The sequence below is a fragment of the Salmo salar genome, chromosome ssa16 (assembly GCF_905237065.1).
Source record: "Salmo salar chromosome ssa16, Ssal_v3.1, whole genome shotgun sequence".
Classification (NCBI taxonomy): Eukaryota; Metazoa; Chordata; class Actinopteri; order Salmoniformes; family Salmonidae; genus Salmo; species Salmo salar.
This window is the reverse complement of record NC_059457.1, coordinates 70,629,193-70,656,943: the sequence shown is the minus strand read 5'-3', so window position 1 is coordinate 70,656,943 and position 27,751 is coordinate 70,629,193. Positions and strand designations below refer to the sequence as shown.

General features: G+C 43.2%; 1 protein-coding gene across 6 annotated transcripts in view; it reads left to right on the top strand.

Annotated features, from left to right (window-relative positions):
• Positions 1-27,751, top strand: part of LOC106590765 (potassium voltage-gated channel subfamily H member 7) — a 162,550-nt gene that overhangs the window by 21,081 nt on the left and 113,718 nt on the right. For all 6 annotated transcript variants that reach the window (XM_045697659.1, XM_045697656.1, XM_045697657.1 and 3 more), the window contains exon 3: positions 13,022-13,177. In XM_045697659.1, coding sequence (XP_045553615.1) covers positions 13,022-13,177 — 156 coding nt within the window. The remainder of the gene's footprint in view (positions 1-13,021; positions 13,178-27,751) is intronic.

Genomic DNA, 27,751 nt, shown 5'->3' with positions numbered 1-27,751 from the left:
GATGACTTGAAAGGGTTGATGATTCTCTCTTAAAGGGAACAGGGACTGACTGCCTGTGTGCTTCAGCTGCTGAGATGGAGCCTCTTGATGAACACCATTCTTTTAATTATTGATAGTGGAAATAGAATCTAATGACATTTTCCAGCATCTTGAAACGGAAATTTCCCCAAATGCTATATTTATTTATGAGCAGTAAGCACACATAGGACACTTTGTTGTGTTTTCACACACACACACACACACACACACCTTTCAACTCAGAATGATGGAACACACTCCCAAACCCCCTGTTGTTCATCAAATGGATTTCAAGGCATCAGTCACTACAGTAGCAGTTGAAAATGTTTCTGACTCATTTCAACTAGACGTGGAAAACTTGACTGGGACAGGAGAAATAACGTAAAGTATTAGGAGTCGTCCTTTTCCTTAACTTTTCTCGATGTGACGAATGCTGGTATCTACAGTTGGACAAACATCTAAATGTATCTTGAATTTGTGAGATCATTGTTGCTTTTCAATTAACTACCGTCAATTCAATTTGAATAAAAACACACACACATTGTCTTTTCTCTCTTCCTGTCATTTACACCTGCTGTGGCATGTATAGCCATAACATATGCCATGCCACCAGCCAGCAGGCAGCTGAATCCTTCCCTGCTTTCTGTGAGATTACATATTTTCAGGATTTCCAGGTAGTCTTGATAATCTAGGTAGCTAGTCTGGCAAGGAAATGAAGCCGAGTGGAACATGTTTAAATCGTTCAGACCCACCATATCCTCCTGGGGCTTAGGGTCAGACTTTCTCTCTCTCTCTCTCTCGCTCTCTCTCTCTCTCTCTCACTCACACACACACACACACAAACAGGTTGCAATGTGGGTGACGTATTGGCCTGTTTGTGTTCTGCTCTGACTAAAGTGTGAGAATGTATTTGCTGTTTACGTGTGGGTTTTATACAGTATGATTTGTGTGTGTGTATGTTTGGATGAGCCTGTATTGACCCAAATCAAATCAAATGTATTTATATAGCCCTTCTTACATCAGCTGATATCTATAAGTGCTGTACAGAAACACAGCCTAAAACCCCAAACAGCAAGTAATGCAGGTGTAGAAGCATGGTGGCTAGGAAAAACTCCCTAGAAAGGCCAAAACCTAGGAAGAAACCTAGAGAGGAACCAGGCTATGAGGGGTGGCCAGTCCTCTTCTGGCTGTGCCGGGTGGAGATTATAACAGAACATGGCCAAGATGTTCAAATGTTCATAAATGACCAGCATGGTCAAATAATAATAATCACAGTAGTTGTCGAGGGTGCAACAAGTCAGCACCTCAAGAGTAAATGTCAGTTCGCTTTTCATAGCCGATCATTGAGAGTATCTCTACCGCTTCTGCTGTCTCTAGAGAGTTGAAAACAGCAGGTCTGGGACAGGTAGCACGTCCGGTGAACAGGTCAGGGTTCCATAGCCGCAGGCAGAACAGTTGAAACTGGAGCAGCAGCACGGCCAGGTGGACTGGGGACAGCAAGGAGTCATCATGTGAGGCATGGTCCTAGGGCTCAGGTCCTCCGAGAGAGAGAAAGAAAGAAAGAGAGAAAGAGAGAATTAGAGAGAGCATACTTAAATTCACACAGGACACCGGATAAGACAGGAGAAATACTCCAGATATAACAGACTGACCCTAGCCCCCTGACACATAAACTACTGCAGCATAAATACTGGAGGCTGAGACAGGAGGGGTCAGGAAACACTGTGGCCCCATCCGATGATAGCCCCGGACAGGGCCAAACAGGCAGGATATAACCCCACCCACTTTGCCAAAGCACAGCCTCCACACCACTAGAGGGAAATCTTCAACCACCAACTTACCATCCTGAGACAAGGCCGAGTATAGCCCACAAAGATCTCCGCCATGGCACAACCCAAGGGGGGGCGCCAACCCAGACAGGAAGACCACGTCAGTGACTCAACCCACTCAAGTGACGCACCCCTCCTAGGGACGGCATGGAAGAACACCAGTAAGCCAGTGACTCAGCCCCTGTAATAGGGTTAGAGGCAGAGAATCCCAGTGGAGAGGGGGGAACCAGCCAGGCAGAGACAGCAAGGGCGGTTCGTTGCTCCAGAGCCTTTCCGTTCACCTTCACACTCCTGGGCCAGACTACACTCAATCATAGGACCTACTGAAGAGATGAGTCTTCAGCAAATCTTAAAGGTTGAGACCGAATCTACTTCTCTCACATGGGTAGGCAGACCATTCCATAAAAATGGAGCTCTATAGGAGAAAGTCCTGCCTCCAGCTGTTTGCTTAGAAATTCTAGGGACAATTAGGAGGCCTGCGTCTTGTGACCGTAGCGTACGTGTAGGTATGTATGGCAGGACCAAATCGGAAAGATAGGTAGGAGCAAGCCCATGTAATGCTTTGTAGGTTAGCAGTAAAACCTTGAAATCAGCCCTTGCCTTAACAGGAAGTCAGTGTAGGGAGGCTAGCACTGGAGTAATATGATCAAATGTTTTGGTTCTAGTCAGGATTCTAGCAGCCATATTTAGCAGTAACTGAAGTTTATTTAGTGCTTTTTCCGGGTAGCCGGAAAGTAGAGCATTGCAGTAGTTCAACCTAGAAGTAACAAAAGCATGGATTAATTTTTCTGCATCATTTTTGGACAGAAAGGTTCTGATCTTTGCAATGTTACGTAGATGGAAAAAAGCTGTCCTTGAAACAGTCTTGATATGTTCTTCAAAAGAGAGATCAGGGTCCAGAGTAACGCCAAGGTCCTTCACAGTTTTATTTGAAACGACTGTACAACCATCAAGATAGGGTCCAGTATGCAGGGTCCAGTATGCAGCTTGAGGGTTTAGAGGCCATGATTATTTTCATCATTGTGTCAAGAGATATAGTACTAAAACACTTTAGTATCTCCCTTGATCCTAAGTCCTGGCAGAGTTGTGCAGACTCAGGACAACGGAGCTTTGGAGGAATTCGCAGATTTAAAGAGGAGTCTGTAATTTGCTTTCTAATGATCATGATCTTTTCCTCAAAGAAGTTCATGAATTTATTACTGCTGAAGTGAAAGCCATCCTCTCTTGGGGAATGCTGCTTTTTAGTTAGCTTTGCGACAGTATCAAAAATACATTTTGGATTGTTCTTATTTTCCTCAATTAAGTTGGAAAAATAGGATGATCGAGCAGCAGTGAGGGCTCTTCGATACTGCACGGTACTGTCTTTCCAAGCTAGTCGGAAGACTTCCAGTTTGGTGTGGCGCCATTTCCGTTCCAATTTTCTGGAAGCTTGCTTCAGAGCTCGTGTATTTTCTCTATACCAGGGATCTAGTTTCTTATGACAAATGTTTTTAGTTTTTAGGGGTGCAACTGCATCTACAAATGAATAGTTTCTCTTTTTGTTTCTTATAAACTTGTATATTCTAATGCATTTTTCTTTAAACCGACTTAGTTGTTTCCAACATAGAGAGTTGTTGGCATGTGGCTGTTAAGGCTTCGTTCTGAAGGTAGGTAAGGAGTCAAGCGCAGGAGAGCAGAGATGTCAATGTAGCATTTCTTTTACAGTTTTTCTCCATTGGTTTGGCTCATTTCTTGAAACAGAAATTACATTCTCAAAACTACATGGACAAACCTCCAAACCACTTGGCAATTGTTCACAACAGAATTTAATTTCTCATTCATTTCATCAAATTGCAAATGTCTAAGTACATGTCTCAATGTCTCAGTACATCTTTGCAAATGATTAAGTACATGTAGCCTACATTTAGCACAATTTCCAAGTGAATAGATCTTATCGATCTAAACTGATGGTTGATTCTCAGTCTAATGGTTGTTCGCTCCAAAACGTGTCAGCGTCATTTCATTGTATAAGTCATCACATGCACAATAGTCTGTTCAATTGTCAAAATTAGTCAAGAACATAATACCATGAATACCATATATGAATCCCTTGGAACATTTGATACATTTATTACAGCAATTGACAGTCAGGTGAAACTAGACTAACGAAGGAGGAGTTTCACACATCTCAGATGACCAATCAAACAGTATGTTTAGTTACCTGACAGGTGCTGTCCATGACTGTGAATGCTGCCAAACATGTATGTAAAGAGCTTGACCATGCAGGACCAGTACAATTCCTGAACATGGAGGCACCTGGCCAAGTAAATGAACAAGGGCAACTGCCTGCTCGAGGAAGAGGAAGAGGAAGAAGAAGAGGAGGAGGAGGAGGAGTAAGGGTGCGTGGTGGTGGAATAGGGGGAAGAGGCCGAGGAGCACGAAGACACCATGCTGTCCCGGATGAAATTCGGGCCACAATTATAGACCATGTCATCAACCATGGCCTCACAATGGCGGAGGCAGGTCGCCGAGTGCAGCCTAATGTGCCTCGCTCAACAGTCTCCTCCATCATCCAAACCTTTCGCAGGGAAAACAGGTATGTAGTCAGTCAATGATGGAATTATATGTTGTATAGGACAGGACACTGTGCATAGAGCAAGAAATATATTTATTTACACATTTACCTATTCATTTAGTGTGTGTGTGTGTGTGTGTGTGTGTGTGTGTGTGTGTGTGTGTGTGTGTGTGTGTGTGTGTGTGTGTGTGTGTGTGTGTGTGTGTGTGTGTGTGTGTGTGTGTGTGTGTGTGTGTGTGATAGGCCTACAGTAATATCTTACCTCAATGGGATGTTATGATACTAAAAATGACAAGAAAAACATTGGAGAAAATAAACTATGGAATAGTTTATTTTCTACAGTATTGATGATACAGTTTACAGTAGTATTCCAGTCACTGTGCAGTGATGCATTAGAATTGTGGTAAAGTTACTGTAAGTAAAACAACAATACAATTACATAGGTAACTCATTCTGTAAGGAATACATAAGGTATACATTACGAATGGAGTGTTGTCCTTTGACTTCTATATCTAGGATTGGACGACAACCTTGCACGGGTGGCAGAGGAAAACTTCTCAATGAACAACAAGAACAAGAGATCTGTAACATGGTGATGGCAAATTATGCCATCACATTGAGACAGATCCGCGCTGCAATCCTACAAGACAATGCCATATTCCAAAATGTCAACTCTATAAGCAACTCCACAATAGACCGGATATTGAAGAAGCATCAGATGACAATGAAGCAAATTTACAGGGTACCATTTGAGAGGAACTCTGATAGAGTGAAAGAGCTGCGGTACCAGTATGTACATGTAAGTCAGTTACTGGTTGTCCATCATTATAACCTTTTTACAATTAAGCAGTGGTTCCCAAACTTTTTTGGCTTCAGTACCCACTTTACCTGATTTGTGTATCCAGGTAATCCAGGTATGGAAGTATTTGATTTATCTGACTTCAACATTTCGCCTAAAAACTGCAGCTTACTGTATGATGCAATTATCATTATAATCCTTATTTTGAAGAATATAACATACAATAAGAAAAGGGGTCAAAGAGCTGCAATTAGTGCCTCCCATGTAAATCTATCTAATACTGTGGGTTTTACTGTAACATTTCAGTAAGTCTAGTCATTGATGATTTCCCCCCTCCCCTTTCTGTCAAATACCCCCTGTAGTACCTCTGCATAGGGGTACATGTACCCCAGGTTTGGAACCACTGCAGTAGTGGCCAGTAGTATATTGAACTTATGGAGAACATTGAACATTCCTATGTAATTGTCTGTAACTGTAGTGTATGACTCTTCTTTATGACTGATTTGATGTTTTCTTTTTTTACGCTATTGTAGAGAATAATGGCATTGGAAGGAAACGAGACCCATCACATCCTCGTGTTTGTGGATGAAGCTGGCTTCAACCTGGCCAAGGGCCGAAGACGTGGCCGTAATATTATTGGCCACCAGGCCACGGCGGATGTCCCAGGCCAGCGAGGGGGCAATATAACTGTGTGCTGCCATATCTGAGAATGGTGTGGCCACTCACATCCCCAGTCTTGGCCCATACAATACACAGAAGCTCCTCATCTTCTTGGACCGCCTTCATTTTGATTTGATCCCTGAAAATGAGAGAGGTCTCGTAGGGCCTCACCTACCACAATATGTCATTGTATGGGACAATGTGAATTTCCACCGTGGCCCGCTCATCAGGGCCTGGTTCACTACTCATCCAAGGATGGTCATGGTGTTCCTACCACCTTTCTCTCCTTTCCTCAATCCTATTGAGGAGTATTTCTCCGCTTGGAGGTGGAGAGTGTATGAGCATCGGGCTCAAGATCAGAGGTCCCTGCTCCATGCAATGGATGCTGCGTGTGAGGATATTACAAGAGATCAGTGTAGGGGATGGTTGCGACATGCACGCCGTTTCTTCCCTCGTTGCATCGCAAGGGAGAATATACGCTGTTATGTGGACGAGAATCTGTGGCCAGACAGACAGCAGCGTGTGGATGGCCAGGAGGGTGAGGATGGTGGCCAGGAGAGGGAGGGTGAGGACAGCGACCAGTGAAGAACTGTTAGTTGTGAAACTCCAGCTTTATTTACAGCACTGTAGGCTGCATATCATTTTCATTGTTTTTTGTTTGTGTGTTTATATTACAGTATATTATGCTGTATACATTTTCTTTTTACTCTGATGTATGGAAGTTACTTTATGTGTGTGAATGATAATGGTTACAATTTCCTTGGCAGTATGAGTGCAATGTGTGATGTCAAACCTTGGAGGCTACTCTTACCCTAAAATCCAATTTCTTTTTTTCAGTTTTATACACAATTGTATTCTGTTAGCTGGACAAAAAACAGTACAGTAACCATTGTCAATGAAGGACTGGGCTAAGACTGAAAGGTGGACATGAGGGATATTTCAATGGTCCTCTGCCATAGTGACAAAACATCTAAACATTTTGACTTGCAGTGCTTACACAATGCCAAAGGGACGAAGCATTTTGGGGGCACTGACTGTTTAAATGAGAAGGAAATGTAGTTTTGGTTAAAGCACCAAGATTGTTGAGAACATCCGGTTTGTTTCAAGAAATGAGCCAAAGCAATTGAGAAGGATCTTTGCCATTTTCGTGGCACTGACTCTTTATATGGGAAAGGAATTTAGTTTTGATGCATGAGTGAACAGTTTTAGGAGAGATATGAGCTTTTGCAAGTGAGCTATAGTGTTGTGCTGAACTGTAAGACTGTTTTGCCAAATGATCTTAGAGTTTTGAGAATGTAATTTCTGTTTCAAGAAATGAGCCAAACCAATGGAGAAAAACTGTAATAGGCAAGTCCAAAAAAAACGGTACAGGCACAATCACCAAAAAAACGGCCAAGACATTGAGAACTCACAGTTACTCACGGAAGGAGAATAAACCAACGCTCCTTACTATTATAAACACACGTGAATAAACTGAGGAAAGCCTCCACAAGCAACATGAAGATAATCCCGCACAAACCTAAGCGGGGAAACAGGGGTAAATACACACACAGGAATTAAAGCAAATGAAAACCAGGTGTGCATGAACCAAAGACAAAACAAATGGAAAAAGAAAAATGGATCGGTGATGGCTAGTAGGCCAGCGACGCCGACCGCCGAGCACCGCCCGAACAAGGAGAGGAACCACCTTCGGTGGAAGTCGTGACTGTGGCAACACATAAACAGTTCAGCTTAATGGGAATTCCCTCTCTAAATAAGCTATGGCTAGTCCTAATAAGCTATGGCCAGTAATAAGTCATATGGAACTATTCACAGGTCAGATTTAATAATGCAGTAGTAATTCGAGATGGTACTGTACATTTGATTAGATCAGTTATGCTCATTTGTTAGTATGCCAGAGTGCTATGCTTTTATCACCAGTGTCAGGTAGCCAATGTGGGTCTTGAATGTGCATCACTAACTGTAAGTCAGCGTGTTCCGGTGTGTTTGGCCATCACTAACTGTAAGTCAGCTTGTTCCGGTGTGTTTGGCCATCACTAACTGTAAGTCAGCTTGTTCCGGTGCGTTTGGCCATCACTAACTGTAAGTCGGCGTGTTCCGGTGCGTTTGGCCATCACTAAATGTAAGTCAGCTTGTTCCGGTGCGTTTGTCCATCACTAACTGTAAGTCGGCGTGTTCCGGTGCGTTTGGCCATCACTAACTGTAAGTCAGCTTGTTCCGGTGCGTTTGGCCATCACTAACTTTAAGTCAGCGTGTTCCGGTGCGTTTGGCCATCACTAACTGTAAGTCAGCTTGTTCCGGTGCGTTTGTCCATCACTAACTGTAAGTCAGCTTGTTCCGGTGCGTTTGTCCATCACTAACTGTAAGTCAGCGTGTTCCGGTGCGTTTGGCCATCACTAACTGTAAGTCAGCTTGTTCCGGTGCGTTTGTCCATCACTAACTGTAAGTCGGCGTGTTCCGGTGTGTTTGGCCATCACTAACTGTAAGTCAGCTTGTTCCGGTGCGTTTGTCCATCACTAACTGTAAGTCAGCTTATTCCGGTGCGTTTGTCCATCACTAACTGTAAGTCAGCGTGTTCCGGTGCGTTTGGCCATCACTAACTGTAAGTCGGCGTGTTCCGGTGCGTTTGGCCATCACTAACTGTAAGTCAGCTTATTCCGGTGCGTTTGTCCATCACTAACTGTAAGTCGGCGTGTTCCGGTGCGTTTGGCCATCACTAACTGTAAGTCGGCGTGTTCCGGTGCGTTTGGCCATCACTAACTGTAAGTCAGCTTGTTCCGGTGCGTTTGGCCATCACTAACTGTAAGTCGGCGTGTTCCGGTGCGTTTGGCCATCACTAACTGTAAGTCAGCTTGTTCCGGTGCGTTTGTCCATCACTAACTGTAAGTCAGCTTGTTCCGGTGCGTTTGTCCATCACTAACTGTAAGTCAGCTTGTTCCGGTGCGTTTGGCCATCACTAACTGTAAGTCAGCTTGTTCCGGTGCGTTTGGCCATCACTAACTGTAAGTCGGCGTGTTCCGGTGCGTTTGGCCATCACTAACTGTAAGTCAGCTTGTTCCGGTGCGTTTGGCCATCACTAACTGTAAGTCAGCTTGTTCCGGTGCGTTTGGCCATCACTAACTGTAAGTCAGCTTGTTCCGGTGCGTTTGGCCATCACTAACCTTGGAGAGGAAATAACAAAGGACGTCTATTAGGCTTTCAGCCCCCTTCTCTGACTCAGTAGAGGAGAGAGATTGTAGGGGGAGGAAGAACGTGAAGTCATTCAAATGCTAAATTATTGCTTGAATCCCCAAAAATATGTTGATGTTCTTTTTTAAGTAAACAAGATCGACTAAATTCTACTATAGTAAGTTTCCAATACCGCGGTTTTATGTTGCTGTACAGAGAAATACCCACTAGATACAACACTGTAAAGACCAGCACCCATTTTCACAACAAGATTGGACAGACAGAGAGGACCTGATCGTAGATCAGCACTCCTACTCTGAGACGCTTCATGAATACAGGCCCAGGTCTTCCTCAGTGATGTATTGTATTTACAGGTGTGTTCTCCCATTACATAGCACCATGTAAATCAGCTTCATCATGGCCTATTACGTTTAGCTGGACAGGGAACATCCGCCTAATTAATGCCACTGGTAGGCTGTGTGTGTGTGTGTGTGTGTGTGTGTGTGTGTGTGTGTGTGTGTGTGTGTGTGTGTGTGTGTGTGTGTGTGTGTGTGTGTCAGATCTGCTGTTGAGACTGAATATGCAGGCGGACAGGCAGAAATTAGCATCAGCACCTGCGGGGATCTTTTGATCAGTCTGTTTATAATACATCAGGTGTCCTGCTGAAGAGAGGCTGGGTAGGTAGTCATCTCATTTCTCACATCACAGAGAGAGTGAGAGGGAGAGAGGGAGGTAGATGAAGATAGGGCTGGGAAAGGAAGAGAGACAGAGAGAGACAGAGACAGAGACAGAGACAGAGACAGAGACAGACAGACAGACAGACAGACAGACAGACAGACAGACAGACAGACAGACAGACAGACAGACAGACAGACAGACAGACAGACAGACAGACAGACAGACAGACAGACAGACAGACAGACAGACAGACAGACAGACAGACAGACAGATAGATAGATAGATAGATAGATAGATAGATAGATAGATAGATAGATAGATAGATAGATAGATAGATAGATAGATAGATAGATAGATAGATAGATAGATAGATAAATAGATTTGTACCCCGTGATTGATATGGGATTTCTGCAGTGCTACATGTGGGATTGCTCCATTCATGACTCCTTCGTGATAATAACTCTCATTTGAATAATTTGAATTTGAGAGAGATTGATTCAACCCACACATGCCACAACACAGAACCACACTCAGACACACACAGAAGCACTCCCACCTGCAAAGGCAGACATGCAAATCTAGTGTCACCAAGGTCAGTCCAGATTACACGATGTAATGTTTATAAAGCACCATCATTATCATCACACACAACTCCACCATCCCTCCACCCTCACAACACACACACCCCAGCCTCCACATACATCCCAGCCTCCACACACACCCCAGCCTCCACATACATCCCAGCCTCCATAACACCCCAGCCTCCACACACACCCCAGCCTCCACACACACCCCATCTTCCATATACACCCCAGCCTCCACACACACCCCAGCCTCCACACACACCCCATCCTCCATACACTCCCCAGCCTCCACACACACCCCATATTCCATACACACCCCAGCCTCCACACCCACCCCAGTCTCCACACACATCCCAGCCTCCACACACATCCCAGCCTCCACACACATCCCAGCCTCCACACACACCCCATACTCCATACACACCCCAGCCTCCACACCCACCCCAGGCTCCACACACATCCCAGCCTCCACACACATCCCAGCCTCCACACACACCCCAGCCTCCATAACACCCCATCCTCCATAACACCCCAGCCTCCACACCCACCCCAGTCTCCACACACATCCCAGCCTCCACACACACCCCAGCCTCCACACACACCCCATCCTCCATACACACCCCAGCCTCCACACACACCCCATACTCCATACACACCCCAGCCTCCACACCCACCCCAGTCTCCACACACATCCCAGCCTCCACACACATCCCAGCCTCCACACACACCCCAGGCTCCACACACACCCCAGCCTCCATAACACCCCATCCTCCATAACACCCAAGCCTCCACACCCACCCCAGTCTCCACACACATCCCAGCCTCCACACACCCCCCAGTCTCCACACATACCCCAGGCTCCACACACACCCCAGCCTCCATAACACCCCATCCTCCACACACACCCCAGCCTCCATAACACCCCGGCCTCCACACACACCCCAGCCTCCACACACACCCTAGTCTCTATCCCCTACCAGCCTCCATACACACCCCAGTCTCCATACACACCCCACACCCCAGGATTTGGCCATCTGGATTAATTTATACTGTACAAACGCTACCCGCCGATATAACACAAAGGCTGTATAGTAAATCCTTCCCTTAAGCTTAAATTGCAAAATGCTTCTCTTGCTTTCTGTCTCCCTGCTCCAGTGATTTATTCTAATGTGGATATAGTGCAGCCCTGCATGTGTTTCCCCTTTAATTTATGGCTCTGTCCAATATTGCTGGCACTGATATATTATTAGGGCCTGGAGAATTCTGGGGCCCCAAATAGAATCATGAAGCCCCAGTGAGGGGAGAACAAATGGATGGTTGGTTGGTCGCTGGTGTTGTTGGTGTTGTTTGGTGATACAGACAGGAGGGCACAGGGACTGGTGGCGATGTGTGTGTGTGTGTGGGTGTTTCATGGTAGTGTGTACGTGTATGTGTGCGCTTGCTTGTTTGTGTGTGTGTGTTGTAAGTGTGTGTTTGTTGGTGTTGTGTGTGTGTTTGTGTTTGTTTTGTAGCTCAGTTGGTAGAGCATGGCGCTTGCAGCACCAGGGTTGTGGGTTCGATTCCCATGGGGGACCAGTACTTAAAAAGTATTAAAACGTATGCACTCACTACTGTAAGTCGCTCTGAGTGTCTGCTGAAATGTAAATGTGTGTGTTTCCTGGTGGTAATGTGTGTTTTTCATGGTGTAAAACTGGCAGGGCTGGTTGTCTCGTGGGACCATGCTGAGCTATTAATAGGCTGGCGGTGACAGCAGGACTTTGATCTGCATGTGCTTGAGAGAGAAGCGCTTTAAGAGAAGAGATGCCATGTGATCTATATATAAAACATAAGCCTGTGACAGAGGCCATCACAGTAATGACAGCGATTCACCTCCATTGTAGGCAGAGGGTACGTTAAACATCATCTATTTGTCTTCGCTCTCATCTCTCAGTGTCCCTCATTCATTTTGACACAGTGACCAATGCAAGCGTACAAGTCCTACATGGCTTATCATTTGTAATGCACATTCAGGGTTTTCAGTGTGCTTGAAATACACCTGTGGGACTATTTTAGTGTTGTTGTCTGTTATTTCAATCTCGATATAACCCCGAGTGTTTGAAGTGCATCGTTTTCCTTTTTCATACGGGATGCGCCGGCCATATACTGCCCACCGGCCTTGTGATGAATGTGGAACATTAACACATGTTAATTACACTTTAAGGGGTGACGTCGTCTCGTTTATTTGAGTCCCGTCGATGACTTGAATGTCATTAATGAGACAGGGATTAGGCTGATTGCAGTGAACCATAATTGGTATTAACGCAATCCATTTTGGGGGTTTTAGTTATCGCTTAGCCACAGGAAGGGACTAAGAATTAGGGCGGAAGACTGAATGCATTTGACAATGAGAATCTCTTAGGATAGTACAATGTTAACAGTAAGAATGTTTTACCAGCCTCAGCATACTGCTGATAATAATGGATTGAATTCATATAGGGCCTCTTACTAAATACCTTTAGTTTGGAAAAACACAATGTTTCCCAAATGAGGACATTTTTTAAAAGATGTAAAGAAATATTTGAGAAGATCATACAGCAGAAGCATTTCTCTCTTGACTTTTCCCATCTGTTCTCTTTTTTCCCCCACCTTCCTTTATCCAAACCATCCTATTTGGACAAAGATACCTAAATGTCAATGAGCATCAACTCTAGTTTGAAACCTGTGTCTCTTTTTCCTGTTTCCTGTCCCACAGGCTCTGACTTCCTGTGTAACACCCACATCATCCCAGTGAAGAACGAGGAGGGCATGGTCATGATGTTCATCCTCAACTTTGACTACATCCTAGAGGAGGACAGCAGTGACTCTCTGGAGGGACTCAACCACACGTCTCCTGCCAAAGCTGAACCAAGTGAGTAACCTATCAACGCCTAGGCTTAAGCTCAGTCGGCTAAAACCCTACATTCAAATTAAACTTTACAGAAAAGGGACTGAATGTCTCTGTCACTCTACACACAGTAGTAGCACAATAGTATATCCTCAGGAAAACTAAACAATGGAATGGAACCTTAGTCTTTCAAGTCTTTCAAGTTCTCTTAATGAGTATAGCTTCATACAGTTTCCCCTTGGCCATTTTAAAGCCAAGGTGCTGAAGCCGGTACGCGAGCATGCTAAAAGTCATTATGAAAACTAACCCTGATTCAGATGACCATCCTACCCATGCTAGATTACGGAGACGTAAGGGTGCTCTCGAGCGGCTTGATGTTCTTCACCATTTGGCCATGAGATTACCACCAATGCTCCTTACAGGACACATCACTGCACTCTATTCTCCTCTGTAAACTGGTCATCTCTGTTAACCCGTCGCAAGACCCACTGGTTGATGCTTATTTATAAAACCCTCTTAGGCCTCACTCCCCCCTATCTGAGATATCTACTGCAGCCCTCATTCTCCACATACAACACCTGTTCTGCCAGTCACATTCTGTTAAAGGTCCCCAAAGCACACACATCCCTGGGTCGCTTGTTTTTTTCAGTTCGCTGCAGCTAGCAACTGGAACGAGCTGCAACAAACTCTCAAACTGGACAGTTGTATCTACATTTCTTCATTCAAACACTCAATCATGGATACTCTTACTGACAGTTGTGGCTGCTTTGCGTGATGTATTGTTATCTCTACCTTCTTGCCCTTTGAGTTGTTGTCTGTGCCCAATAATGTTTGTACCATGTTGTGTGCTGCTACCATGATGTTCTGCTGCCATGTTGTGTTTCTACCATGTTGTTGTCATGTTGTGTTGCTACCATGCTGTGTTGTTGTCTTAGGTCTCTATGTAGTGTTGTGTTGTCTCTCTTGTCGTGATGTGTGTTTTGTCCTATATATACAGTTGAAGTTGGGGTGATTTTTGGTGATTTTGGCCCATTCCTCCTGACAGAGCTGGTGTAACTGAGTCAGCTTTGTAGGCCTCCTTGCTCGCACATGCCTTTTCAGTTCTGCCCACAAATTTTCTATGGGATTGAAGTCAGGGCTTTGTGATGGCCACTCCAATACCTTGACTTTGTTGTCCTGAAGCCATTTTGCCACAACTTTGGAAGTATGCTTGGGGTCATTATCCATTTGGAAGACCCATTTGCGACCAAGCTTTAACTTCCTGACTGATGTCTTGAGATGTTGCTTCAATATATCCACATAATTGTCCTTCCTCATGATGCCATTTATTTTGTGAAGTGCACCAGTCCCTCCTGCAGCAAAGCACCCCCACAACATGATGCTGCCACCCCTGTGCTTCACGGTTGGGATGGTGTTCTTCGGCTTGCAAGCGTCCCCCTTTTTCTTCTAAAAATAACGATGGCCATTATGGCCAAACAGTTCAATTTTTGTTTAATCAGACCAGAGAACATTTCTCCAAAAAGTATGATCTTTGTCCCCATGTGCAGTTGCAAACCGTAGTCTGTCTTTTTTTATGGCGGTTTTGGAGCAGTGGCTTCTTCCTTGCTGAGCGGCATTTCAGGTTATGTCGATATAGGACTCGTTTTACTGTGGATATAGATACTTTTGTACCTGTTTCCTCCAGCATCTTCACAAGGTCCTTTGCTGTTGTTCTGGGATTGATTTGCACTTTTCGCACCAATGTGCGTTCATCTCTAGGAGACAGAACGCGTCTCCTTCCTGAGCGGTATGATGGCTGCGTGGTCCCGTGATGTTTATACTTGCGTACTATTGTTTGTACAGATGAACGTGGTACCTTCAGGCGTTTGGAAATTGCTCCCAAGGATGAACCAGACTTGTGGAGGTCTACCATTTTTTTTCTTAGGTCTTGGCTGATTTCTTTTGATTTCCCCATGATGTCAAGCAAAGAGGCACTGAGTTTGAAGGTAGGCCTTGAATCCACAGGTACACCTCCAATTGACTCACATGATGTCAATTAGCCTATCAGAAGCTTCTAAAGCCATAACATAATTTTCTGGAATTTTCCAAGCTGTTTAAAGGCACTTAGTGTATGTAAACTTCTGACCCACTGGAATTGTGATATAGTGAATTATAACTGAAATAATCTGTCTGTTAACAATTTTGGGAAAAATTACTTGTTTCATGCACAAAGTAGATGTCCTAACTGACTTGCCATAACTATAGTTTGTTAACAAGAAATTTGTGGAGTGGTTGAAAAACGAGTTTTAATGACTCCAACCTAAGTGTATGTAAACTTCCGACTTCAACAATATATATATATATATATATATATATATTTATATTTGAGATGCTCTGCGTGCTGCAAGTCCGTTCCTCATTGGATATTAGGTAGATACAAACCCACGTGGGTGCTTGAATAGATAACTAACTAACTAACTACCTTTCCCTTTTTATCTATGGATTAATCGTTGGAGTAGAGAAACACAAGATTCTTTATGTCTCCGGGTCAAAATTCTTCAAAGAACCAGCTAATTAGAAGACCATATACTTGTCAGGTAAAATAACAACCCAATGTTCATCTCCCATGACAAATTAGCTAGCAATAGCAATTAGCTAGCAATAGCTAAAGGTTTTGACATGGCCCCAATTGAATATAGTTGGTTCACAGTTGGTTTTGATATTTTACCTTGCATGTCGTGATCGCGTCTGGTGTATATTGACAAAATCAAATGTCCGATGAGGTTTGTTATCTATAATCGTATTTGTGTAGTGGCATTCAGTTGAGCAGACACTTTTTTAGGATTTCCACACATAAGGAATTTGTTTTATCAGCCTTTTATAAACACATTTTATGTAATTTACATGATAGACGATATTAGCAGAATACTTTTTTTCTCACACACCTCACTATGCAGGTAGGATGCAATTTTGGAACTTTACTTATTTTTTCATATTTATAGTTATTTGTTTATCATTATTATTATTCTACATCATTGTCATTATTGTAGGCCTATCTATTCATCTGTACCAGTTCTTTAAATATGCAAAACGTGTTTTGTTTTATTTTATTGAGACATTTTCATTGGCTAAATGAAGTTCGATCTGTCTTTTTAAATGTGTGCTCCATATTTAGTTTATGATAGGCTATAAATAAGCCTTTTTTTAAATACATTTCATTGGTCTATTGCTTTCATTTGTTGGTTACGGTAGGCACTAGGTTTTCTTTGTAAATGCTGCAATATAGCCTGTTCAACAACTTTTGTGGTTTAAACCAGTTCATAAGGTTTTTGGTTAATTCCGTTGAGCCATTTTCGTTGGCCAAATGAAGTTTGAACTGTATGATGTGCTTGCCGCGATATAATATCCTGCTCGTATTATCCCTATAAACGATGGCCCGACTTACTGTACTTTTGATATTACCCTAATAAAGTTAAAACTTTTGTGAAGGTTTGGTGTGGTGTGGCTATTAGCTTAATATACTGCAGGCCTAAGATATGAAGGCAGTGCCCTCCGGCTCTCCAACTGACTCCGACAGTTGAACATGAGGTTATGAAGAATATTTTAGGCCTACCAAAATTACTCTTATAATCAAACAATATAATGCTGATCTTTATAATAAAACAGAACGAATTAGCCTTCTTCTATATGCCTGTATCTGTATAGCAGATGCAGTAGCCTATCTGACAAATATAAAGAATTGCATCTCTCTCTCTCTCTCTCTCTCTCTCTCTCTCTCTCTCTCTCTCTCTCTCTCTCTTTCTCTCTGGCCAAAGATTCTCTTCCTTTATATTTGTTTGTGTAATATTAATATCAAACCTTGGACACCTAAGCCAATAGGCCTATGCATTCAATGCCCTGATGCATTAGTCCTCAAATCTGTGGACAATTATTGTATTTAGGAAAGTAAAAACCAATAAAACAATAGGCTATAAAGTTTTGCATATGCTACACATCGAAACACAAGGAATAGTGTTTTTGTAATATGTTATAGGCTGTTTTTAGGGACATGTAAATGTAGCTCATTTGACCAATATCCCTTGTTTATTGATGGTGCTGGCTGAGTGGGTGGACGCCTTAATCAGTTATGCACCCAATGCAAGTGATTGACCAATAAATATATCAAATGTCCAATAAGTTCAAATCTTCCCAGTCACTTGTCCAGCGCCAGATTTTCCTAATGGAGACCCTGATATACAGGGCCTTCGGAAAGTATTCAGACACCTTGACTTTTTCCACATTTTGTAAGGTTACAGCCTTATTCTAAAAACAAATTAATGCTAATTTATTAAAAATAAAAAACAGAAATATCACATTTACATAAGTATTCAGACCCTTTACTCAGTACTTTGTTGAAGCACCTTTGGCAGTGATAACAGCCTCAAGTCTTCTTGGGTATGATGCTACAAGCTTGGCACACCTGTATTTGGGGAGTTTCTCCCATTCTTCTCTGCAGATCCTCTCGAGCTCTGTCAGGTTGGATGGGGAGCGTTGCTACCCAGCTATTTCCAGGTCTCTCCAGAGATGTTAGATTGGGTTCAATTCTGGGCTCTGGCTGGGCCACTCAAGGACATTCAGAGACTTGTCCCGAAGCCACTCCTGCGTTGTCTTGGTTGTGGGCTTATGGTCATTGTCCTGTTGGAAGGTGAAACTTTGTCCCAGTCTGAGGTCCTGAGCACTCTGGAGCATTAAGGCTCTCTCTGTACTTTGCTCTGTTCATCTTTGCCTCGATCCTGACTAGTCTCCCAGTCCCTGCTGCTGAAAAACATCCCCACCACCATGCTTCAACGTAGGGATGTTGCCAGGTTTCCCCCATATGGAAAGCTTGTCATTCAGGCCAAAGAGTTCAATCTTGGTTTCATCAGACCAGAGAATCGTGTTTCTCATGGTATGAGAGTCTTTAGGTGCCTTTTGGCAAACTCCAAGCGAGCTGTCATGAGCCTTTTACTGAGGAGTGGCTTCCATCTGGCCACTCTACCGTAAAGGCCTAATTGGTGGAGTGCTGCAGAGATGGTTGTCCATATGGAAGGTTATATCATCTCCACAGAGGAACTCTAAAGCTCTGTCAGAGTGACCATCGGGTTCTTGGTCAACCTGACCAAGGCCCTTCTCCCCCGATTGCTCAGTTTGGAGGCCAGCTCTAGGAAGAGTCTTGGTGGTTCCAAACTTCTTCCATTTAAGAATGATGGAGGCCACTGTGTTCTTGGGGACCATCAATGCTGACATTTTTTTGGTACCCTTCCCCAGATCTGTTCCTGGACACAATGCTGTCTTGGAGCTCTACGAACAATTTCATAGACCTCATGGCTTGGTTTTTGCTCTGACATGCACTGTCAACTGTTGGACCTTATATAGACAGGTGTGTGCCTTTCCAAACAATGTCCAATCAATTGTTTTTACCACAGATGCACTCCAATCAAGTTGTAGCAACATCTCAAGGATGATCAATGGAAAGAGGATTCACCTGAGCTCAATTTTGAGTCTCATAGAAAAGGATTTGAATGCTTATGTAAAGGTATCTCTTTTTTATATTTAATACATTTGCTAAAATTTCTAAAACCCTTTTTTTGCTTTGTCATTATAGGGTATTGTGTGTAGATTTCTGAGGATTTTTTTTGTTTAATCCATTTTAGAATAAGGGGTCTGAATACTTTCCAAAGGTACTGTATAGTGTATATTTTACATTTTAGTCATTTAGCAGACGCTCTTATCCAGAGCGACTTACAGTAGTGAATGCATACATTTCATACATTTCTTTTTTTTGTACTGGCCCCCCGTGGGAATCAAACCCACAACCCTGGCGTTGCAAACACCATGCTCTACCAACTGAGCCACAGGGAAGGCACACACACACACACACACACACACACACACACACACACACACACACACACACACACACACACACACACACACACACACACACACACACACACACACACACACACACACACACACACACACACACACACACACACACACACACACACACACACACACACACACACACACACACACACACACACACACACATATATATATATACACTGCTCAAAAAAATACAGGGAACACTTAAACAACACAATGTAACTCCAAGTCAATCACACTTCTGTGAAATCAAACTGTCCACTTAGAAAGCAACACTGATTGACAAAACATTTCACATGCTGTTGTGCAAATGGAATAGACAACAGGTGGAAATTATAGGCAATTAGCAAGACACCCCCAATAAAGGAGTGATTCTGCAGGTGGGGACCACAGACCACTTCTCAGTTCCTATGCTTCCTGGCTGATGTTTTGGTCACTTTTGAATGCTGGCGGTGCTTTCACTCTAGTGGTAGCATGAGACGGAGTCTACAACCCACACAAGTGGCTCAGGTAGTGCAGCTCATCCAGGATGGCACATCAATGCGAGTTGTGGCAAGAAGGTTTGCTGTGTCTGTCAGCGTAGTGTCCAGAGCATGGAGGCGCTACCAGGAGACAGGCCAGTACATCAGGAGATGTGGAGGAGGCCGTAGGAGGGCAACAACCCAGCAGCAGGACCGCTACCTCCGCCTTTGTGCAAGGAGGAGCAGGAGAAGCACTGCCAGAGCCCTGCAAAATGACCTCCAGCAGGCCACAAATGTGCATGTGTCTGCTCAAACGGTCAGAAACAGACTCCATGAGGGCCCGACGTCCACAGGTGGGGGTTGTGCTTACAGCCCAACACCGTGCAGGACGTTTGGCATTTGCCAGGGAACACCAAGATTGGCAAATTCGCCACAGGCACCCTGTGCTCTTCACGGATGAAAGCAGGTTCACACTGAGCACATGACAGACGTGACAGAGTCTGGAGACGCCGTGGAGAACGTTCTGCTGCCTGCAACATCCTCCAGCATGACCGGTTTGGCGGTGGGTCAGTCATGGTGTGGGGTGGCATTTCTTTGGGGGGCCGCACAGCCCTCCATGTGCTCGCCAGAGGTAGCCTGACTGCCATTAGGTACCGAGATGAGATCCTCAGACCCCTTGTGAGACCATATGCTGGTGCGGTTGGCCCTGGGTTCCTCCTAATGCAAGACAATGCTAGACCTCATGTGGCTGGAGTGTGTCAGCAGTTCCTGCAAGAGGAAGGCATTGATGCTATGGACTGGCCCGCACGTTCCCCAGACCTGAATCCAATTGAGCACATCTGGGACATCATGTCTCGCTCCATCCACCAACGCCACGTTGCACCACAGACTGTCCAGGAGTTGGCGGATGCTTTATTCCAGGTCTGGGAGGAGATCCCTCAGGAGACCATCCGTCACCTCATCAGGAGCATGCCCAGGCGTTGTAGGGAGGTCATACAGGCACGTGGAGGCCACACACACACTACTGAGCCTCATTTTGACTTGTTTTAAGGACATTACATCAAAGTTGGATCAGCCTGTAGTGTGGTTTTCCACTTTCATTTTGAGTGTGACTCCAAATCCAGACCTCCATGGGTTGATAAATTGGATTTCCATTGATTATTTTTGTGTGATTTTGTTGTCAGCACATTCAATTTGTAAAGAAAAAAGAATTTAATAAGATTATTTTTTTCTTTCAGATCTAGGATGTGTTGTTTAAGTGTTCCCTTTATTTTTTTGAGCAGTATATATATATATATATATAGTATAGGCTACAGTAGGCTACAAAATCAACTTTCCAGTGACACTGACTCGTCCAATGATGAAGATTAAGCATTGGCTACTCATCTGTGATGGCCAATGTGCTCGTACCAATATATCAGTTAAGCTACATACAGGGCTGTTTGCTCAGAATCGCTTAAAAGTTGTTGAAAATTTTGTTAGCTTTAGATTAGTCTTCTCTTTTCAGCAGTAGGCATTTGATTTGGAAATGGTAGGCTTGCATTTTTCTCGTGTTTGTATTTTGAAATTTGCAAAAGGCAAACTGACAGCCGCAACCAATCATAAAAATCAAATCCATAGATGGCAGTTCCCATTCAAGTCAGGTCTGGCAGCCATAGCTTGTGTACTCATGAGTTTAACAGTCAAGTGCCAGGATTAGAGGTTCCAAAATCCTTCAAAGGATTATATTTATGGCCACAACGCAACAAGCTGTTCTTTATTTGGCGTGCGTGCAGCCCAAATTTCAGCCTTCCCAGCTGTAAGTGCTTGTGATAAAATGTAATCCCCAGCTATTTTTTAGATGCTGTTGATCCTCTGTAGCTATGTTATGCTCTCTAGTATTTTGATTTATTTTATGTACAGTTGAAGTCGGAAGTTTACATTCACTTAGGTTGCAGTCATTTAAAACTCATTTTTCAATCACTCCACAAATTTCTTGATAACAAACTATAGTTTGGGCAAGTCGGTTAGGACATCTACTTTGTGCATGACACCAGTAATTTTTCCAACAATTGTTTACAGACAGATTATTTCACTTATAATTCACTGTATCATAATTCCAGTGGGTCAGAAGTTTACATACACTAAGTTGACTGTGCCATTAAACAGCTTGGAAATTTCCAGAAAATGATGTCATGGCTTTAGAAGCTTCTGATAGACTAATTGACATCATTTGAGTCAATTGTAGGTGTACCTGTTGATGTATTCCAAGGCCTAGCTTCAAACTCAGTGCCTCTTTGCTTGACATCATGGGAAAATCAAAAGAAATCAGCCAAGACCTCAGAAAGAAAATTGTAGACCTCCAGAAGTCTGATTCATCCTTGGGAGCAATTTCCAAATGCCTGAAGGTACCACGTTCATCTGTACAAACAATAGTATGCAAGTATAAACACCATGGGACTACGCAGCCATCATACCGCTCAGGAAGGAGACGTGTTCTGTCTCCTAGAGATGAATGTACTTTCGTGCGAAAAGTGCAAATCAATCCCAGAACAACAACAAAGGACCTTGTGAAGATGCTGGAGGAAACAGGTACAAAAGTATCAATATCCACAGTAAAACGAGTCCTATATCGACAGCAAGGAAGAAGCCACTGCTCCAAAACCGCCATAAAAAAGACAGACTATGGTTTGCAACTGCACATGGGGACAAAGATCGTACTTTTTGGAGAAATGTCCTCTAGTCTGATGAAACAAAAATTGAACTGTTTGGCCATAATGACCATCGTTGTGTTTGGAGGAAAAAGGCTGAAGCTTGCAAGCCGAAGAACACCATCCCAACCGTGAAGCACGCACGGGGGTGGCAGCATCATGTTGTGGGGGTGCTTTGCTGCAGGAGGGACTGGTGCACTTCACAAAATAGATGGCATTATGATGGAGGGAAATTATGTGGATTTATTGAAGCAACATCTCAAGACATCAGTCAGGAAGTTAAAGCTTGGTCGCAAATGGGTCTTCCAAATGGACAATGACCCCAAGCATACTTCCAAAGTTGTGGCAAAATGGCTTAAGGACAACAAAGTCAAGGTATTGGAGTGGCCATCCCAAAGCCCTGACCTCAATCCTATAGAAAATGTGTGGGCAGAACTGAAAAAAACGTGTGCGAGCAAGGAGGCCTACAAACCTGACTCAGTTACACCAGCTCTGTCAGGAGGAATGGGCCAACATTCACCCAACTTATTGTGGGAAGCTTGTGGAAGGCTACCCGAAACGTTTGACCCAAGTTAAACAATTTAAAGGCAATGCTACTAAATACTAATTGAGTGTATGTTAACTTCTGACCCACTGGGAATGTGATGAAAGAAATAAAAGCTGAAATAAATCATTCTCTCAATTATTATTCTGACATTTCAGATTCTTAAAATAAAGTGTTGATCCTAACTGACCTAAGGCAGGGAATTTTTACTTGGATTAAATGTCAAGAATTGTAAAAACTGTAAAACTGAGTTTAAATGTATTTGGCTGAGGTGTATGTTAACTTCCGACTTCAACTGTATGTCGGTTCAGACAGGAGAAATATAATTTTGTCTAAACAATATATTTATAGCGGCTATGCTTATAAGGGTCTCACTCCCAGTTCCTCAAAAGCACCTCTGCCGAAAGTGTGGGGCGGGCGGTCCCATAATTGAATGGCGCATGAATAAAAAACGATTCAGGCCTATCTGAATTTCTAAACAGCCTGGCAGTGTGAATTCTGCTGTCAGACTGATTAATTTACAAGGTGGAGTCTTGCTCTGCTCACCTACCTTGGCTCTCTCCTTCTCTCAAAGCCTCTTTTAAACTGGTACAGGGAAATTATCGTTTCGCACTTTGGCGATTTACGTTGGAACATTTAGCCCTTGTACATTTCAGGACATCATTTTTCCCTCATTCTTCCAGAGGAATTGTTCCTGTTCCTCTGTTAGCAGATAGATGATGGTCATGACTCATAGCGGTCTCTGCATAATTAAAGACCACAATTAGACCTGGTCCAATACAGAATTCTGAATTGCATCACCCTCTGTGGGGTCGTATAAAAACGACCCCAACGCTCCACAATGACGGCCTACCCCAGCCAAACCCGGACGACGCTGGGCCAATTGTCCGCCGCCCTATGCCACTCCTAATCACAGCCGGATGTGATTCAGCCTGGATTCAAACCAGGGACTGTAGTGACACCTATTGGACTGAAATGCAGTGCCTTAGACCGCTGCGCCACTCGGGAGCAGTTCTACTAACAGTTCTACTAACAGTTCTAATAACCGTTTTCATCTGAAGAACTCTTCTTGGAAGATGAGGGTTCTTTGTAAGACAAAGGGTTCTACCAAGAACCTTTTTCATACTAAGAACCATTTTTGGAAGAAAGGGGTATTTGATGATTATTTGAAGTGCAAGAAGGATTCTTTGGAAGGCAAGACGGATTCTACATAAAAACCCTTCTGAATCTGAATCAGCTTTTTCATTGTAATATATGTTTCTTTATTTCTGCGCATGAGTGTTTACCTCAGTGTTTACACTTTAACATCAGGAGTTTGAGTAATCTTATAGGTTTAAAAAGATAGGTCTGAGAATGTTTTAAACTGTACCTATAATGGGAATATTTGTGCATGTATCTGGTATTCCCTTAATCATTTTACATATACAGTACTGACATAGTTGATATCTTTTCCATGACTTTTGTCTTTCAAATTAGTATTTTCTGTGATTTTACTGAGCAGAGAGTAGGAGAATAGAAGGGAGTATGAGTGAACCAGCAGTATATTGTATGGTACAGCAAATTGGCCAGTTTTACCAAGTGCAGATTTTTCAGTGTAAAATTTATAGTGTTGATTGAGGAGTTAAATGAACTTAACACTCAGTGGTGTAAAATAATGAATGTTAATAACTAGAGTTGAGTGTGATTAGTTATGTGAATTTTACTCCGTGTAGAGCAAAGAACTCAAAACAACACCCATCATTAGCATATTTCCCAGCATGCTCTATTACAGGTTAATTTTCAGAATTGTTTGTTTAAATATCTGTGGTTTTGCATGTACAATGAATGGTTGATTAATCTTATGCTACACAAAGATCAATAACATACAGTATATTTTTCTAAACTAATCCAATCTGTTTGTAGTTGGATTTATTGCACCTGTTACTGAGATGGTTGTTCCGGTTTTGATGATTTCGAAGTCTCATCAATCAATCTAGCCTACCCTTGCAGTCATTCTGAATGCATGTTGTTGGTGATTTGTTGGATATCCTCACTCTGACTGGATTCAAATTAGAATTACATACCACCTTTCAAGCCAGCATAATGTGACTTGCAGGCCTGATGTGACCTGTAAACCAGGAGTTTCCTAACACCACTGTTTTTGATATATCCTCCTGAGACCAGCAAAACAAAGTTTTTGGGTTGTTTATTTATTTTGGGTGGGTGTTACAAAAAAAAAGATTTTTTTATTGTATGTGCTATGTATTGGCCATTAGGATTCGGCTAATAATAAACATGAAAACAGTTAACATTACAGTAAACAGGGACAGAAGGTAAGAAAACATAGTTAGCGTGTCCTGATGTCCACCACAGAGGACATTTCTTAACAAGCTCTTATTTAGTTTTTATTTCATGTGCAAAACATTTTCCCTAAGATATTTACCTATTAGAAATAATTTGAATATCAAACTCACAAAAATGATAATTACACAATTACATACACTTACCATCAATCTGATGGTAGCCATTTTGAAGAACCAGAAAGAAATATTATCACGGTGACACCCCCACACATGTGAAAACCCAGAATGTCCTCTCAATGGTACAACAGGACCTAACAAAGTGGCATGTATGGCCTTAGTAATACAGACCAAAAACAAATGCCCACTAGAGAAGACAAAAATGAATTGCTTGGTCTCAGGCGGATATGTATCATAAATAGTTTAATTTTAAAGGCTAATAAGTCTTCAAATATACAATTATTATTGGTAGAACTGTTCATAGAGGGTTCTAGGAAGAAACCTTCACAGATAAAAGAGTTCTCGGAAGAACATTCAGATGATGAAAGTGTTCTTGGTTGAGCAATTCATAGAGGGTTCTAGGTAGAACCATATACAGAGGGTTCTATGAAGACACCACACCAAAAGGGGTTCCCCTGTGGAAGCAAGCTGAAAAACCCTATACGGTTCTACGTACAACCTTTTTTCTAAGAGTGTACCAGCCATAATTGATAAATAACAGTAGACTGGTGTCGATAGTAACAACGTTATTATTGCACTGTGAACCTGCTGAACAGGTGTGATTGGTGATTAGTGGGAGAAAAGGGACCTGGCTATTAGCAAAAGTATTCAGACACCTTGGATTTCTTCAAATTGTATTGTGTTACAAAGTGGGATTAAAATTGATTTCATTTCAATTTTTCTTCAACAATACACACAAAATACTCTGTAATGTCAAAGCCGAAGAAATTGTATATATATTTCAAATGTTATTTGTCACATGCGCCGAATACAACACCTTACAGTGAAATTCTTACTTACAAGCTCTTAACCAACAATGCAGTTTTAAGAAAAATAAGTATTAAGAAAGTATTTACTAAATAAATGGAGGCAAAAAGACAAAAACAAATTATTAAAAAAATATATATAAAAGAGCAACAATAAAATAACAGTAACGAGGCTATATACAGAGGTAATTGAGGTAATATGTACATGTAGGTAGAGGTAAAGTGACTATACATAAATAATAAACAGAGAGTAGCAGCAGCGTAAAAATAGGGGGGTGGGGGGGTCAATGCAAATAGTCTGTGTAGCCATTTGATTAGCTGTTCAGGAGTCTTATGGCTTGGTTGTAGAAGCTGTTAAGAAGCTTTGGTGACCTAGACTTGGCGATCTGGTACCACTTGCCATGCGGTAGCAGAGAGAACAGTCTATGACTAGGGTGGCTGGAGCCTTTGGCAATTTTTAGGGCCTTCCTCTGACACCGCCTGTTATAGAGGTCCTGGATGGCAGGAAGCTTGGCCCCAGTGATGTACTGGGCCGTACGCATTACCCTCTGTAGCGTCTTGCGGTCGGATGCTGAGCAGTTACCATACCAGGCAGTGATGCAACCAGTCAGGATGCTCTCGATGGTGCATCTGAGGACCCATGCCAAATCTTTACAGTCTCCTGAGGGGGAATAGGCGTTGTCTTGCCCTCTACACGACTGTCTTGGTGTGTTTGGACCGTGATAGTTTGTTGGTGATGTGGACACCAAGGAACTTGAAGCTCTCAACTTGCTCCACTACAGCCCCGTCGATGAGAATAGGAATGTGGGCGTGCTCGGCCCTCTTTTTCTTGTAGTCCACGATCATCTTCTTTGTCTTGGTCACGTTGAGGGAGAGGTTGTTGTCCTGGCACCACACTGCCAGGTCTCTCACCTCTCTATAGGCTGTCTCATCGTTGTCAGTGATCAGGCCTACCACTGTTATGTCGTTGGCAAACTTAATGATGGTGTTCAATCAAATGTATTTATAAAGTTCTTTATACATCAGCAGATGTCACAAAGTGCTATACAGAAATCCAGCCGGTTGGAATCGTGCTTGGCCATGTGGTCATGGGTGAACAGGGAGTACAGGAGGGGACTGAGCATGCACCCCTGGGAAGCACCTGTGTTGAGGATCAGCGTGGCAGATGTGTTGTTACCTACCCTCACCACCTGGGGGCGGCCCATCAGGAAGTCCAGGATCCAGTTGCAGAGGGAGGTGTTCAGTCCCAGGGTCCTTAGCTTAGTGATGAGCTTATAGGGCTCTATGGTGTTGAACACTGAGCTGTAGTCAATGAATAGCATTCTCACCTAGGTGTTCCTTTTTTCCAGGTGGGAAAGGACAGTGTGGAGTGCAATAGAGATTGCGTCATCCAATGATCTGTTGGGGAGGTATGCAAATTGGAATGGGTCTAGGGTTTCTGGGATAATGGTGTTGATGTGAGCCATTACCAGCCTTTCAAAGCACATGGCTACAGACGTGAGTGCTACGGGTCGGTAGTCATTTAGGCAGGTTACCTTGGTGTTCTTGGTCACAGGGACTATGGTGGTCTGCTTGAAACAGACTCGGTCATGGACAGGTTGAAAATGTCAGTGAAGACACTTGCCAGTTGGTCAGCACATGCTCAGAGTACACGTCCTGGTAATCCATCTGGCCCTGTGGCCTTGTGAATGTTGACCTGTTTAAAGGTTTTACTCACATCGGCTGCAGAGAACGTGATCACACAGTCGCCGG